The sequence below is a fragment of the Cebus imitator genome, unplaced genomic scaffold (genome assembly GCF_001604975.1).
Source record: "Cebus imitator isolate Cc_AM_T3 unplaced genomic scaffold, Cebus_imitator-1.0 Scaffold264, whole genome shotgun sequence".
In the NCBI taxonomy this organism is placed as follows: Eukaryota; Metazoa; Chordata; class Mammalia; order Primates; family Cebidae; genus Cebus; species Cebus imitator.
Window position 1 is genome coordinate 2,372,285 of NW_016107579.1, and position 12,808 is coordinate 2,385,092.

Below are 12,808 nucleotides of genomic sequence, written 5' to 3' on the forward strand. Positions count from 1 at the left end.
TCCATGATTGGCCTGGATTGCTTTGCTTTGGTTTTTTTTTTTTGTTTTTTGTTTTTTTTTTGCTTGTTTTGTTATTTTTTTTATTTTGTTTTGTTTTGTTTTGTTTTGAGACAGGGTCTCGCTCTGTCTCCCAGGCTAGAGTGCAGCGGCATTATCATAGCTCACTGCAGCCTCCAACTCCTATGCTTAAGCAATCCTCCCACCTCAGCCTCCCATGTAGCTGAAACTACAGGTGTGAGCCACCACATAGGGCTAATTTTTAAAAATTTTTGTAGAGATGAGGTTTCACTATGTTACCCTGCCTTGTCTCAAACTCCTAGGCTCAAGTGATCCTCTGCCTCAGCATCCCAAAATGCTGGGGATTACAGGCATGAGCCACCACCTCTGGTCTGGATTAATCAGGATCTGCCGTTAGAACTGGGAACTGGGGAGAAATTTGAGTAAAGCTGTGGTTCCATTCGAAAACAAGTGGAAGTAGGCAACCAGTAGCGTCCACGACACTATAATATTCAATTTGGTTAACTGCTTATATAGAGACCTATGGGCTATCTATATACAACAGGAAATTTGGTAATTTTTCCTAAAAACAATTAAGTACAAATTAAAAAGTGTTACCCCATATCCATTAGGAAGCATATGGAGTCTAAGGCGGGAAAACTGCTTGAGGCCAGGAGTTCAAACCCAGCCGTGGTAACGCAGCAAGATTCCCGTCTGTATAAAAAATAAAAAGAAGCATATGAAAACAAATATCTCATGATTTGCACTGGATGGAGAGGTCTGGGACTGTGGGAAACATAGTACCTGTTCTGAAATCTGCAGCTTTGGGGCAACAAAACAGAAAGAACTAAAGCAACCTGCTCTATTAACAAATGAATTGTTTCACCCCTTGGCCAACAGTTACTGAGTAATCAATATGGACAAAGAATTGTGTCAAGGTAGCCGGGCGCGGTGGCTCACGCCGGTAATCCCAGCATTTTTGGGAGGTCGAGGCCGGTGGATCACCTGAGGTCAGGAGTTTGAGACCAGCTTGGCCAACATGGCGAAACCCCGTCTCTACTAAAAATACAAAAAATTTACCAGGCGTGGTGGCAGCCGCTTGTAATCCCAGCAACTTGGGAGGCTGAGACAGGAGAACTGCTTGAACCCGGGAGGCGGAGGTTGCAGTGAGCTGAGATTGTGCCACTGCACTCCAGCCTGGGCAACAGGAGCATAACTCCGTCTCAAAGAAAAAAAATGAAAAGAACTTGGGAAGATCCTAAAACAAAGTACAGTTCCCTCCCCTAAGAATTCTGCAGTTTAAGTCACAGACACGAATCATGTTGGGTGCAATATATAGAGAGATAAAGATGGTGGAACAAAGTGTTAAGGAAGCCCAGAGGAGGAAAAGAGTCCTTCGGGATTGGAGGGTTAGGAGGAGGGTGGGGAGGAGACCTTATCTAGAGCTAGCTTTGAAAGATGGGAAGGTTTTTAGTAATAATAGTGGAGGACAGAGAGGAATTGAAGAATGGGAAGATGAAAAAATGAACATTTCCCATTGGGAAAGAGCAGCGAAGGAATATATGCATCCAGCACAAGCGGCAATGTAGGCAAGACAGGTACCCTCACTGGACCCTTACTATAACCTCTCATCAACATGAGGCCATAAATAACATCAAGCAAGTATCAAAGCCGGACAAGGAGGGAGTGAGACAAGGACAGCTCCTGGGAAAAGAGAGGCCTGAGCTGTCTTTGAAAAAAATAATGTTCATGGATGAGCAGGGTGGAATGGACAGGTTAGGAGGTCGGGGGAGCAGGGGCAGTTTTGTGTTTACAACCCCTAAATATCAGTATCCAGGACAGAAACAGCTTATTCAATGAATACATTTGCAATGAGTAAAAAAGAGATGGAGGAGGAAACTGTTGATGAAAAGAGACCTAAAAGATACTTCAATCTATTCCAATGTGTAAATTGCATTTGAATTCTGATTCAAACTGGAAAACTCTAAAAATAGATATGACATGAGACAATTGAGTACTGGATATTTGAAGATGTTAATAAATTATAATTTTTAAGGTATTGTGGTTATGTTTTTTAAAGAATCCCTATCTTTTGGAGGTATATTTTGAAACACGTGTGGATGAAGCGGTATCTGGGATTTTCTTCAAAATAATGTAAGGAGTCAGGGAAAGACACGAATGAAACAGGATTGGCCAGGATTTGATCATTTTGCAGCTGGGTGTTGGAGGTCTACTTTACCATTAGGTCAGCCTTTGTGTGTGTCTGAAATTTACTGTAACAGAAAATGTAAAACAAACTGCAAGAAAGTGGGCGTCTTGAGTGATGCCTGTCAGATGAGGCCCCGCCCACTGGCTCGGGCGGCTCCGCCCCGTCCGTTCTCGCTGCCGCGCTGCGCTCTTGCAGAGTTCCAGTGTGTGGTGTTTCCAACTTTCTCACGTCCCCTCGGGAATCCATTCGCCTCCCAAGCCATAAGTCGCGCTGTTGATTCTTCGCCAGGCCCTGCAAAGTGCTCCGAGCTCCAAGGAGTCACCCGCCGCCTCTGGTCCTGGCCCGCAGCCGCCCGGCTCCCCCGCCCTGGGGAGTTTGGTCCCGCCCGGCCGCTAGCCCTGGGAGCGCGTCCGCGTCGCCATGGCGACGCTCTGAGCGGGCGCTGGCGCCTGCCGAATCCGGCCCGGGAACCACCCCCACGGTGAGTGGCCTGGGACCTGGGGCCAGGGTGGCTCAGGGTCTGCCGCGGGGGCGCTGCAGTTGAGCTCCTGAGGCGGCCGAGCCCCGCACGATGTCCAGCCACAAGTCGGCCGCGGCCGGGGTCCGAGGAGAGGTCGGGCCCAGAGGGTGACAGAAGGATAGGGGGCGGTGCGCTGGCCTCAGCGGGCGTGGAGTGAAAGGTCGCGGAGGGGAGGAGGCGCTTGGCCGGGGTGAGGGGGCCTGCCGGGTAGAGGATGGGGCGAGGGGACGAGGATGCTGGGGTGCGACCCGTAGCCAGGCTTACCTGGCGGTGGGCGAGCTGGCGTGTCGGCGGCGTGGAGACGGCCTAGGTCCTGAGTCTGCCTGAAGCACAGGTGATGTGAGGCTTTGGGAGGAGCTGGGCTGCAGGGTGAGCCTGGGGCGGGTGTTGAAAGGCTGGAGGGAAGGGAAGTAGGTGAGGAGGGGCCCTGCAGCCTTCAGCGAGGCTAGGAAAAGTGGTGTGAGGGGAGGGGAGGAGAAAACTTTCTGAAAGTGATTGTTAAGCGCCTCCTTCCCTAGATTCACTGCATGCTGCTAGATGCTGTCTTCTCTGGAGTCTGAAGCTGTGGGCCAAGAAAACACACAAAGATCCACACTATTTAACATTCCGTTTCAGGGGCTTCACCGACCAGCCCCATGGCCGGCACAAGGGCCCCAAGTTAAGAGATTTAGCTGTGGAACATATAAAGGAATGTGAGATGTAAAATGTTGTTACAGGGCAATAAATTGTTAACACCAAATGAGTAGTAGAAGCAGCGATTGCTAAAGAATTAACATTCTTTATGTGTTGGGATCACCATCAACTTCATGAAGAAAGTGGAACTTAAGATGAGCGTGTTAATGGAAGGCAGGTGGGGACACAGGGTTCAGCGTGAACTGAGATTCACAGAGCTCCTGGAATGTCCCCATGTCTACCTGCCTGGCCTGCCTTACACTTCCCCACCTTCTCGCCACCCCCTCCTCATCACCCCCTCCTCATCACCCTGTTAGCAGAGGGATGGAGGGAGGTGACTCTGAAATGCCAGTGTTGTGTCGTCAGTGCCTCCACGTGTTAAAGGCTTCCATAGTCACGTATTCTAAGAAACTCATTTGGAGAAGTCTCCGAAAGAAGAGTCTTATTTTATGTTTACAGCAATATTTTCCAGACTTGTTTGACTGAGAGCCTTTTCCCTTCTCGAACCCCTGCAATGAGCTCAAGAAGCATCTCAAATGTACATCTCAGTAAGAGCTCTTGGGGAGAATCAAGGACCACAAAAGGGTTTGGAGCAGTGGCACGACATTGGGTTGTGATGGATTATGTAAGAAGATTAATGGGGCAATCATGTGTGGGAATGGTGTGAGAGGAGAGGCAGGGAGGGCATGAGCCACAGTAAAGCACACAGCAATGAGGTACATTTATCAAAGAAAGAGAAAAAAATGTGCATAGTTTCTCATGGATGATTATACTGCTGCTGTTTCCTCCCCAGGACATGACCTTTGGCTCTAAAAAGAAGATTCCATTTTTCATGATAAAATGGCAGTGGTGAAAACCCCCAGCAGAGGACTGAAAAATGCTAAAGAACCCTTTAATAATGCATTGCCCCACCTCTTGAAGAACCTAGTGGAGGAGCCCAAGAAGAGAAGAGAAGTGCCTAATCACCTCCTAGAATCAAGTAAGTGTCTAAAAGACAGATTTGCTTTACAACTCATATCTTCCCAGGCGAGCCAAAGTCCAGAAAGCATAATAGAATTTTTAGAGCTGATTTAGCTATCTCATTTTATAGGCTTATACTAACTTTTACTACTAAGAACAGTAGTTCTGTTTAGATCCATCTGCTTAACTGGCCGATTTTTGTGGGGTATGTAAATTCATCAAGTTCTGTTACTTCTACTTCCTCTAATGTCTTTCCTGTCTGCTCCCCCTGTCTTCTTTCTCCTGTTCAGCAGGCCATTGGGACTCCTCCCCAGCCACATTATCCTCCTGTCAGTTTGCTTTCCAAAATCCTGGCTAGCTCTTATCCCTAATCTGCTCAAACTCCCAACAGTCCCCCTTGCATACAGAATAAAGTCACAATTCCTGATCTGAATCTGCCCACCTAGCACCATCCCCATTGCCATGCCCCACTCATTTCTAGCTCTGGCTACGTGAGGTTCCTTCCTGCCCTTTGGACCACACGCATTTTAGACCTTTCTGCCTTTTCATGCATGTATTATGTGGCCAAGAAATCCTGGGAAATCCTATAGCTATTATGGAAGAGGATAATCATTTTGCCTACATTTTTCCCATTCAATCCACACAACAGTATGCCATGAGGGATTACATAATACTCTTACTGTTTATTTAACTTTTATTATTTGATTTTGTCTAATTAGAAATACAATGTGATGTAGAGTAATATTAAAACTTGAAGCTCTGAAGAGTTATCATCTGAATGGTAAGTCTCAAACTGCTTTTGGTATAATGTCAAATGTCCCTTTTAAACGGCTGAGCTCACAAAAGTGTCCAGGTCTACAAGAATTTTCCCAGCTCTTTATTTACATTTACGTTTTACTCTTGAAGAAGGTGAAACTCAAAGAGACCACATGATTTCCCCAACATGGCACACCTAGTAAGTGGTGAGCTGGTGTTCAGCCACCGGAGCCCTGGGTCCAGCTCTTGACCAACATGCTTGGTTGCCCTCCACTCATCTTTCAAAGGACATCTCAAATGTGAGAACATAATATTGTATTTGGATATGGTTCATTTGTCACTATAGAACATGTCAAGTGAAAATTGGTATACTTGACCATTTCTGAGCATTAGCAGAAAAATACCAGTTTTATATCTACCTTGTGGCTCTAAAATAAAATCTTTAAACATAAAAAAAAAAAAAATACAGAATAGGCTGCATGCAGTGGCTCATGCCTGTAATCCCAGTATTTTGGGAGGCCAAAGCAGTCAGATCATTTGAGATCAGGAGTTTGAGACCAGCCTGGCCAACATGGCGAAACCCCAACTCTACAAAGATACTGAAATTAGCCAGATGTGGTAGCAGGCGCCTGTAATCTCAGCTACTTGGGAGGCTGAGGCAGGAGAATCACTTGAACCCAGGAAGCTGAGGTTGCAGTGAGCCACGATTATGCTATTCCAGCCTGCTACCAGCAGAGCGAGACTCTCCCTCTCAAGTAAATAAATAATTTAAAAATTACAGAATACGGTAATTTCAGTGCTTAAAGATGACCAAATAATCACCTATAGAGATCATCAGTTCCCCTGCCACACCAACCTTAACCCATTCTAGCTGTTCAGTTTGGTCCAAGTTAATGTCAGTGACAGCTCACCGGCAAGAAGAAAAAAACACCAAATATTTCCCACCCACTTCACATGTATCCTAGAATCATAATGATCAAAGGGATGGGGTGAGGGGTCTGTGCCTCACAAGATTTGGATGCAGGTGAAACTCCATCAGAGTCAAAAGGTTATTTGTAAGAAGGTGGACAGTACATTCATGAGGAAGGCAGATGACTGGTTGGAATCAGACAGACCTGGCCTTGATTTTTGTTTCGTTTGTTTGTTTTTTGTTTTCTTGAGACAGAGTATTGTTCTGTTGTCCAGGTTGGAGAACAGTGGTACAATCACAGCTCACTGCAGCCTCCATCTCCTGGGCTCAAGTGATCCTTGCACCTCAGCCTCCCATGTAGCTGGGACCATAAGCACGCACCACCACACCCAGCTAATTTTAAAATTTTTTATAGAGACGTGATCTCACTCTGTTGCCTAGGCTGATCTCAAACTCCTCTGCTCAAGTGATCCTCCTATCTCAGCCTCCCAAAATGCTGGGATTACAGGTGTGAGCCACCAGGCCTGGCTTTTATTTTTGATTACCAGCTGCGGGCAAGTTGCTTAACCTTGTTAAGTCATACCTCCTTCATCTGTAAAGTAGAAATAATACCTACCTCATAGGGCTGGAGTGAGGATTATAAACAAATGTGTGCATAGCACTTCCTGGCACAAAGCACTTCCATATAGTGGGTTCTCAGTACCTCCTCCACACGTCTTCTCCTGCATAAATAAGAGCTGGGAAAATTTTTGTAGACCTAGACACTTTTGTAAGCTCAGCTCTTTAAAAGGGACATTGACATTACACCAAAAGCAGTTTGAGACTTACTGTTCAGAGTAATAACTCTTCAGAGTTTTAAGTTTTAATATTACTGTACATCACATTATAATTCTAATCAGGAAATCAAATAATAAAAGTTAAATACACAGTAACAAAATTAAGTGTGTGGTGTTTGGATACTTTGAGCTGCATATTCATTATGTAATAAGTCATCCAGTGCTAGGCAGAGCATAGACAGGCCATGTGCTTTTTAGGAGCTGACATTTTATGACAAAGATGTGTACAAAATGTGTGAAGAGCAAATTATTTTAGTAGGTAACAAACAGTCTACCTGAATTTGTATTTTAACGAGAGTATCTCCCAAGTAATGTTTAAAAATAGAGGAGTTCAGTTTATTTAGAACAGATAATTAATCTTGTTGACAGCTAGATCCAATACCTGCAACTTTCATATGCTTCAAATGCCCTAAATCAAAGAAAGCTATGTTAATAAGGATCAACTGTAATTTAATATTTTCTTTGATATCTCATGATGTGCTTATTTACATTGTTTTTATAGAGGTTTATGCAAAACTTGTAAAAAATAAGGTCATACAGGCAAAACCTGGCATAATACATTTTGGAGGCTATCAAGTAGAAAAACAACACCAACAGATTCTGGTAGGTACTTTTTAAATGGGATAATTAATCATCATAATGAAATGACACAAATGTTCTGTACTTATATTATTTTCTTATCTAAGTAACAGCATAATCAGCCATAGTGCAAGTATAAATTGGGCCAGAAAGGTAGTTCTATGATGAGAAACTCTAAGGTTGCATCAGTGTCTTGGACAAGTTATTTTACCTTCTGCTAAAGCCTCCCCCTATACTCTTTCCAGATAGGTGTCATTGCTGAGTGAGTCTTAGGGACCAGGTTCTGTGCTTTGTGATTTACATAATTTAATTTCATCCCATGCTAGCTCTGTGGAAGCTGCATTATTACTCTCATTATAGATAGTTAGATAGATAGATAGATAGATAGATAGATAGATAGATAGATAGATAGATAAGGAAACAGAGATTCCAAAAAGCTAAATAATGTATTCAAGGACACAGAGCTGCTAAGTGTCAGAGGCAGAATTTGGCTCTTGGGCTACCTTTCTTCAGATCACTCTTGCTCCAGGCCTGTAGCACCAGGAAGAGGGGCGTCCCTTTCCTATGAAGCTCCAGCCAGGGCTTTCTTTTACATGCTTGGGTCAGATGCCCATGCCTAATCAGTCACTCTGGCCAGAGAGGATTTGTCTAGGTCCAGGGAGGTAGAGGTCAGCCCCAGTAAACAGGCTCCTGAAGAGACAGCTGAAAGTCTGGACTGCAAAGTAGCCAAAACCTATAGCAACTGCGGTTTAGCACAGAGCCACACTGAGGCCCAGCCCTTCCTGGGTCCCCTACATTGACCTAGATGTTGACTGGGGTGGGCTCTGCCATACTACATGGTCCCACCTAAGTATCCTGTGCATAAATGGACCTGAACCACGTCAGTGGCTTCACCATGATCCCGTAGTCATGTCTGGCAGGACTTCTCAGAACTACTCCAGCTGGGCCCTAGATCCAGGCCAGCCTGGCCCCATGTGGTGTTGAGGAGGGGTGGAGGTGGGCTCTCTTTACATGTGCCCTCTGAGACTCTGCCTTTGTATGTGATGCCCCACTTCTAGCCCTGTCCTCAGCCACACAAGACTCTACGTTTAGAGTAGAGCATTCTTAAAAGCCGTATCTTAAGGTAGATCATTTTAAGAAAGTTGTAATTGTCACGTTCGATTGTTTAGAGTAAGGCAAAACACTGGAGGAAACTGACAAAGAGTAGAGCTATTGGGAAGGAAATTTCTGTGAGGCAGACCCCAAAGAACAGAGGAGAACACGGTTTCCATGAATCCTTACACAATGAAGTAAGTCACGTGAATAGATCAGGAGAGGAACTTGTTAGGTGCCAAGTATTTTCTCTTAGGAAAAGGGTTAGGATTTGAAACTGTTAATAGTAACTTCACCCATCAACCTCCAAGGTCACATTTTTTACAACACAGCATCAAAGGCCAAAGTTAATGATTCATTTTGAAATCTACTGTTCCTGGTTATAAGATTTGCTGTCTATGTTGCGGTAGGATAGATCTAAAATAATTATGACTCATAATTGCTCACTGTTTATAAATGAAATACTTGCCAGAAGCTAAAATAAAATTTTATTACTTGCTCATTTTGCTTTCTTTCTTTTCTTACTGTTTTATTATCATTTATTACCATAAATTTACCCAATTATAGTATATATACAATTCAATAATTTTTAGTATATTCTCAGAGTTATGAAACCATTGCCACAATCTAAGTTGAGAACATTTGATTGTTGTGAAAAGAAAGCCCACATCCACTTTCAGTCACTTCTCATCCCCCATTCCCATCCCACTCCCACCCGGGGCAATCACTCACCCAGTTTCTGTCTCTATAGGTTTGCCTCTTCCTGGACATTTCGTATGAATGCAATCATACAATACACGATATCTTGTGACTGACTTATTTCACTTAGCATAGTGTTTTCCAGGCTCATCCAACTTATAGCATGTAGCAGTATCTCATCTGCTTTTATGGCTGAGCAGCATTCCATTGTGTGGATAGATCACATTTGGCTTGCTTTTGTGGACGTATTTTCAGTTTTCTTAGAGATATACATAGGAGGAGCATCATTGGGTTGTACGGTTTATTAGCTTCCTGTAGCTGCCATAACAAATTACCACAAATTTAGAACATTAAAGAAATAACTAACAAAGTCAAAAAGCCTTACTCCTGTATATTCTTCTAAGAGTGTTATAGCTTTAGCTTTCATATTTAGGCCTGTAGTTTATTTTGAGTTCATTTTTATGTATTGTGTGAGGTAAGGGGTTCAACTTCAATCTTTCACGTGTTCTACTGTTACTTATTGAAATGACTATTCTTGACTCTCCATTGAATAGTCTTGACACTGTTGCTGAAAATCAATTTACTGTAAATGTAAAGGTTTATTTCTGAACCCTCAGTTCTACTCCATTGATCTATACGCCTACACTTACGGAAGTACCACACTTGATTACTGCAGCTTGTGGTAAGTTTTGAAATCAGGAAGTGGGAGTTCTCCAGTTTTGTTCTTTTTCAAGACCATGTTGGCTATTCTGGGTTCCTTGCAATTCCAAATTAATTTTAGCATCAGTTTTCAATTTCTGCAAAAATGTTTTTGAGATTTTGATGGGAATTGCATTGAATCTATAGATCAGTTTGGGGAATATTACAACCTTAAGAATATTAAGTCACAGTTCTTTTTTATAATAAATGTTTTATAACTTTTGCCACTAGCCTTAGGATATTTTCCACCTGTGTGGGTTTAGAAAAGGAGGGCTCACCCTCCTTAAAATAGACTCTCCTCAAGATTACATAGTCATAATTAGCTTGCTAAGAGTCCCGTGGTTTCAAGAAATATTGAGGTTTTTTTACATGATGGCAACTATTAGAGTTAATAATTAACTGGTAAGTTTAAAAGTTGCTATTCCAAAAAAAATTAACAACGTAACATTTTTGGGTCATAACGTAGCTTTTGGAAACTGGCCTCTTTTATTTTTTTTGCTTAGCATAATGTTAGTGATTCCAATAATGTTACTAAACTTAAAATTATTTTAGCCTCCTCAGAATTTTAATCATATTATTGCATACTTTACTATTTATTTCTTTAATTCATCTCTTTTTTATCACTGATCATTTATCAGAATATCCTTTTGTTTTCTCTAATGAAGTTGTAATGGTTGATGTTACCTTGTTTCTAATAGAGTTAAGGGTTTTCTTCTGTTTAATTCCACATACAGTTGGTGAGAGTCCCCATTACATGCCAAACAAAAGTGTTGAAGCATTATGGGAAATGCTAAAGTCAACAAAATCTAGGAGTTTTCCAAGTAGCAGAAAGGGTTTCAAAACCACCAAACAACTTGAACATGAGACCAGGCAAGCAAGGTGGCATGAGGAAGTGAGAAGAAAATGTTCTGCGGAGAAAAGGCACCCTCTCGCCTCCATAGGAGGGTGTTAAAAAGGCGTGTGGAGGAGAGGCCATTGGGGACAGCCCAAAGCCAAGTAGGAAGTGGGGAGAAGGCATTCGGGGCCCAGAGGAAGACATGCGGGGGCTCGAGTTGAGCCACTGAGTATTTGGAGGCTGGTTTGCCTGGATGGCAGGGCTCTGGAGTGGGTAATGGAGAGGGTGGGACATGCGGGTTGGGAAAAGAATATAAACATAAGGAGTGTGTATGTGATTCAGAAAGCAGCAGGAAGTTAAGGAAGTATTTTTGAGCAGGGTTATGACACACTTGAGGAAGATCAGCTTAGTGGAATTTTAGAGGATGGATGTTGTTCTCAACCCTTTCTTTCTTTAGCATCCTCTAGGTAGACATCAATGAGAGAAACTAAATACTAAGGAATAATATTTTGTCAGGTAGGATTGAGCTTTGGCAGGTTGCAGCCATTGCAATGTCTAAGATTGCTTTGTCTTCCCAAGAATCAATTTTCACTTTCTTCCCTTGTGTGATTTCACCTCCATTGAGAATGCGTGGGGAGCAAGGGAGTATGGTTTAGTTATTGAAAAAGATATGAAGCCTGAGCTCAGCTTCATTCTGCTGCAGAACGGAGGCATGTCTGTCTTTCATATTGCTGCTTCCCCAGCACCTGGTGCAGTGCCTGACCTGCAGAAGGCACCCAACAAACACTTGTGAGTGAAGGATGTGGAATTCACTTTATTATAAGAGTTGTGAGTTTCTTAGAATAGTGGCAGAGGCTTACCAATTCCAAGTAAATACAATGTAAAGTCTGGTTGACATACTGCTTCTATCAGACATTAAATCAAACAGAAATAGATGAGAGTGATTTCATCTCAATAACATTCTGGGAAATCTTACGAAAGCCAGTCCCCAGTTTCTACCAGCAAAGTGAAGCGGAAGCCTAAGGCAATTACCTTGAAATTCTTGCCAAACAAGGGGGAGAATCCAGCAACTGCTTTTTTCTTGGTTTTGCTACAGGAAACTGCAAACTGTCCAAGAATGAAATGCCTGACTGTGTGTTTAAAACCACAATAAATTGTTCATTAACATTCGAGATCAATCCAGATCTGGTTAAAGGATCTGAAACATTTTCCTTTCACTCATATTGAAATCAGTTTTTCAGCTTACCTTAAAATTTGAAATAAGGGTCCTTGGTTTTCTCAAAACCAAGACCCCTTAAATTTGTTTTTACCTTTGTGAAGTGATTTGGTCTGGGAAATAATTATTAATACTCCATCTGCTGGGCACAGTGACTCACACCTGTAATCCCAGCACTGTGGGAGGCCAAGACGGGCAGATCATGAGGTCAGGAGATCGCGACCATTCTGGCCAACATGGTGAAACCCCATCTCTACTAAAATACAAAAAAAATAAAAAAATTAGCCGGGCGTGGTGGCACACACCTGTAGTCCCAGCTACTCGGGAGGCTGAGGCACAGAATCACTTGAACCCAGGAGGCAGAGGTTGGAGTAAGCCAAGATTGTGCCACTGCATTCCAGCCTGGCAGCAGACTGAGACTCTGTCTCAAAAAACAAAACAAAACAAAATAAAACCACATCGATTTTCCTTCAAGACAACCAATGTTGCAGTTGCCAGCCCAAAACAAAATTGTCAGCCTAAAAAGTCTTATCTTAAATAAATGAACAGTTTCTTCTGACTTTCTCAAATAATATTTGTTTTTACATTAGTTTACATTAGAGACCCATTGTATTACAGCCTTAGAGACCTGGGAGATCTTCTTGCATCTCAAAATCATGGCCATGATTCCCAATGGCTTCTCCTCAGTGTGTGGGGATGGGAGAATTAAAGCCACGGTGTAAACATAGTACATTTTTCTAGATCATCAATTTTATGCTTACATTTTAGAGAAATGCAATATAGAGCAAAATTTTAGAGCAAATGCATGACCAAGATGCATTTTAAAAT

General features: G+C 42.8%; 1 protein-coding gene across 4 annotated transcripts in view; it reads left to right on the forward strand.

Annotated features, from left to right (window-relative positions):
• The first annotated feature begins 2,582 nt into the window (after positions 1-2,582).
• The window catches only part of CFAP221 (cilia and flagella associated protein 221), a 103,324-nt gene continuing 93,098 nt past the window's right edge, over positions 2,583-12,808 (forward strand). Inside the window, exons 1-3 of one of the 4 annotated variants that reach the window (XM_017500254.2) lie at positions 2,583-2,687; positions 4,192-4,377; positions 7,363-7,463. In XM_017500254.2, the coding sequence (XP_017355743.1) occupies positions 4,239-4,377; positions 7,363-7,463 (240 nt within the window). In that variant the 5' untranslated portion in view covers positions 2,583-2,687; positions 4,192-4,238. The other 3 variants (XM_017500255.2, XM_017500256.2, XM_017500257.2) reach the window with 3 other exon arrangements.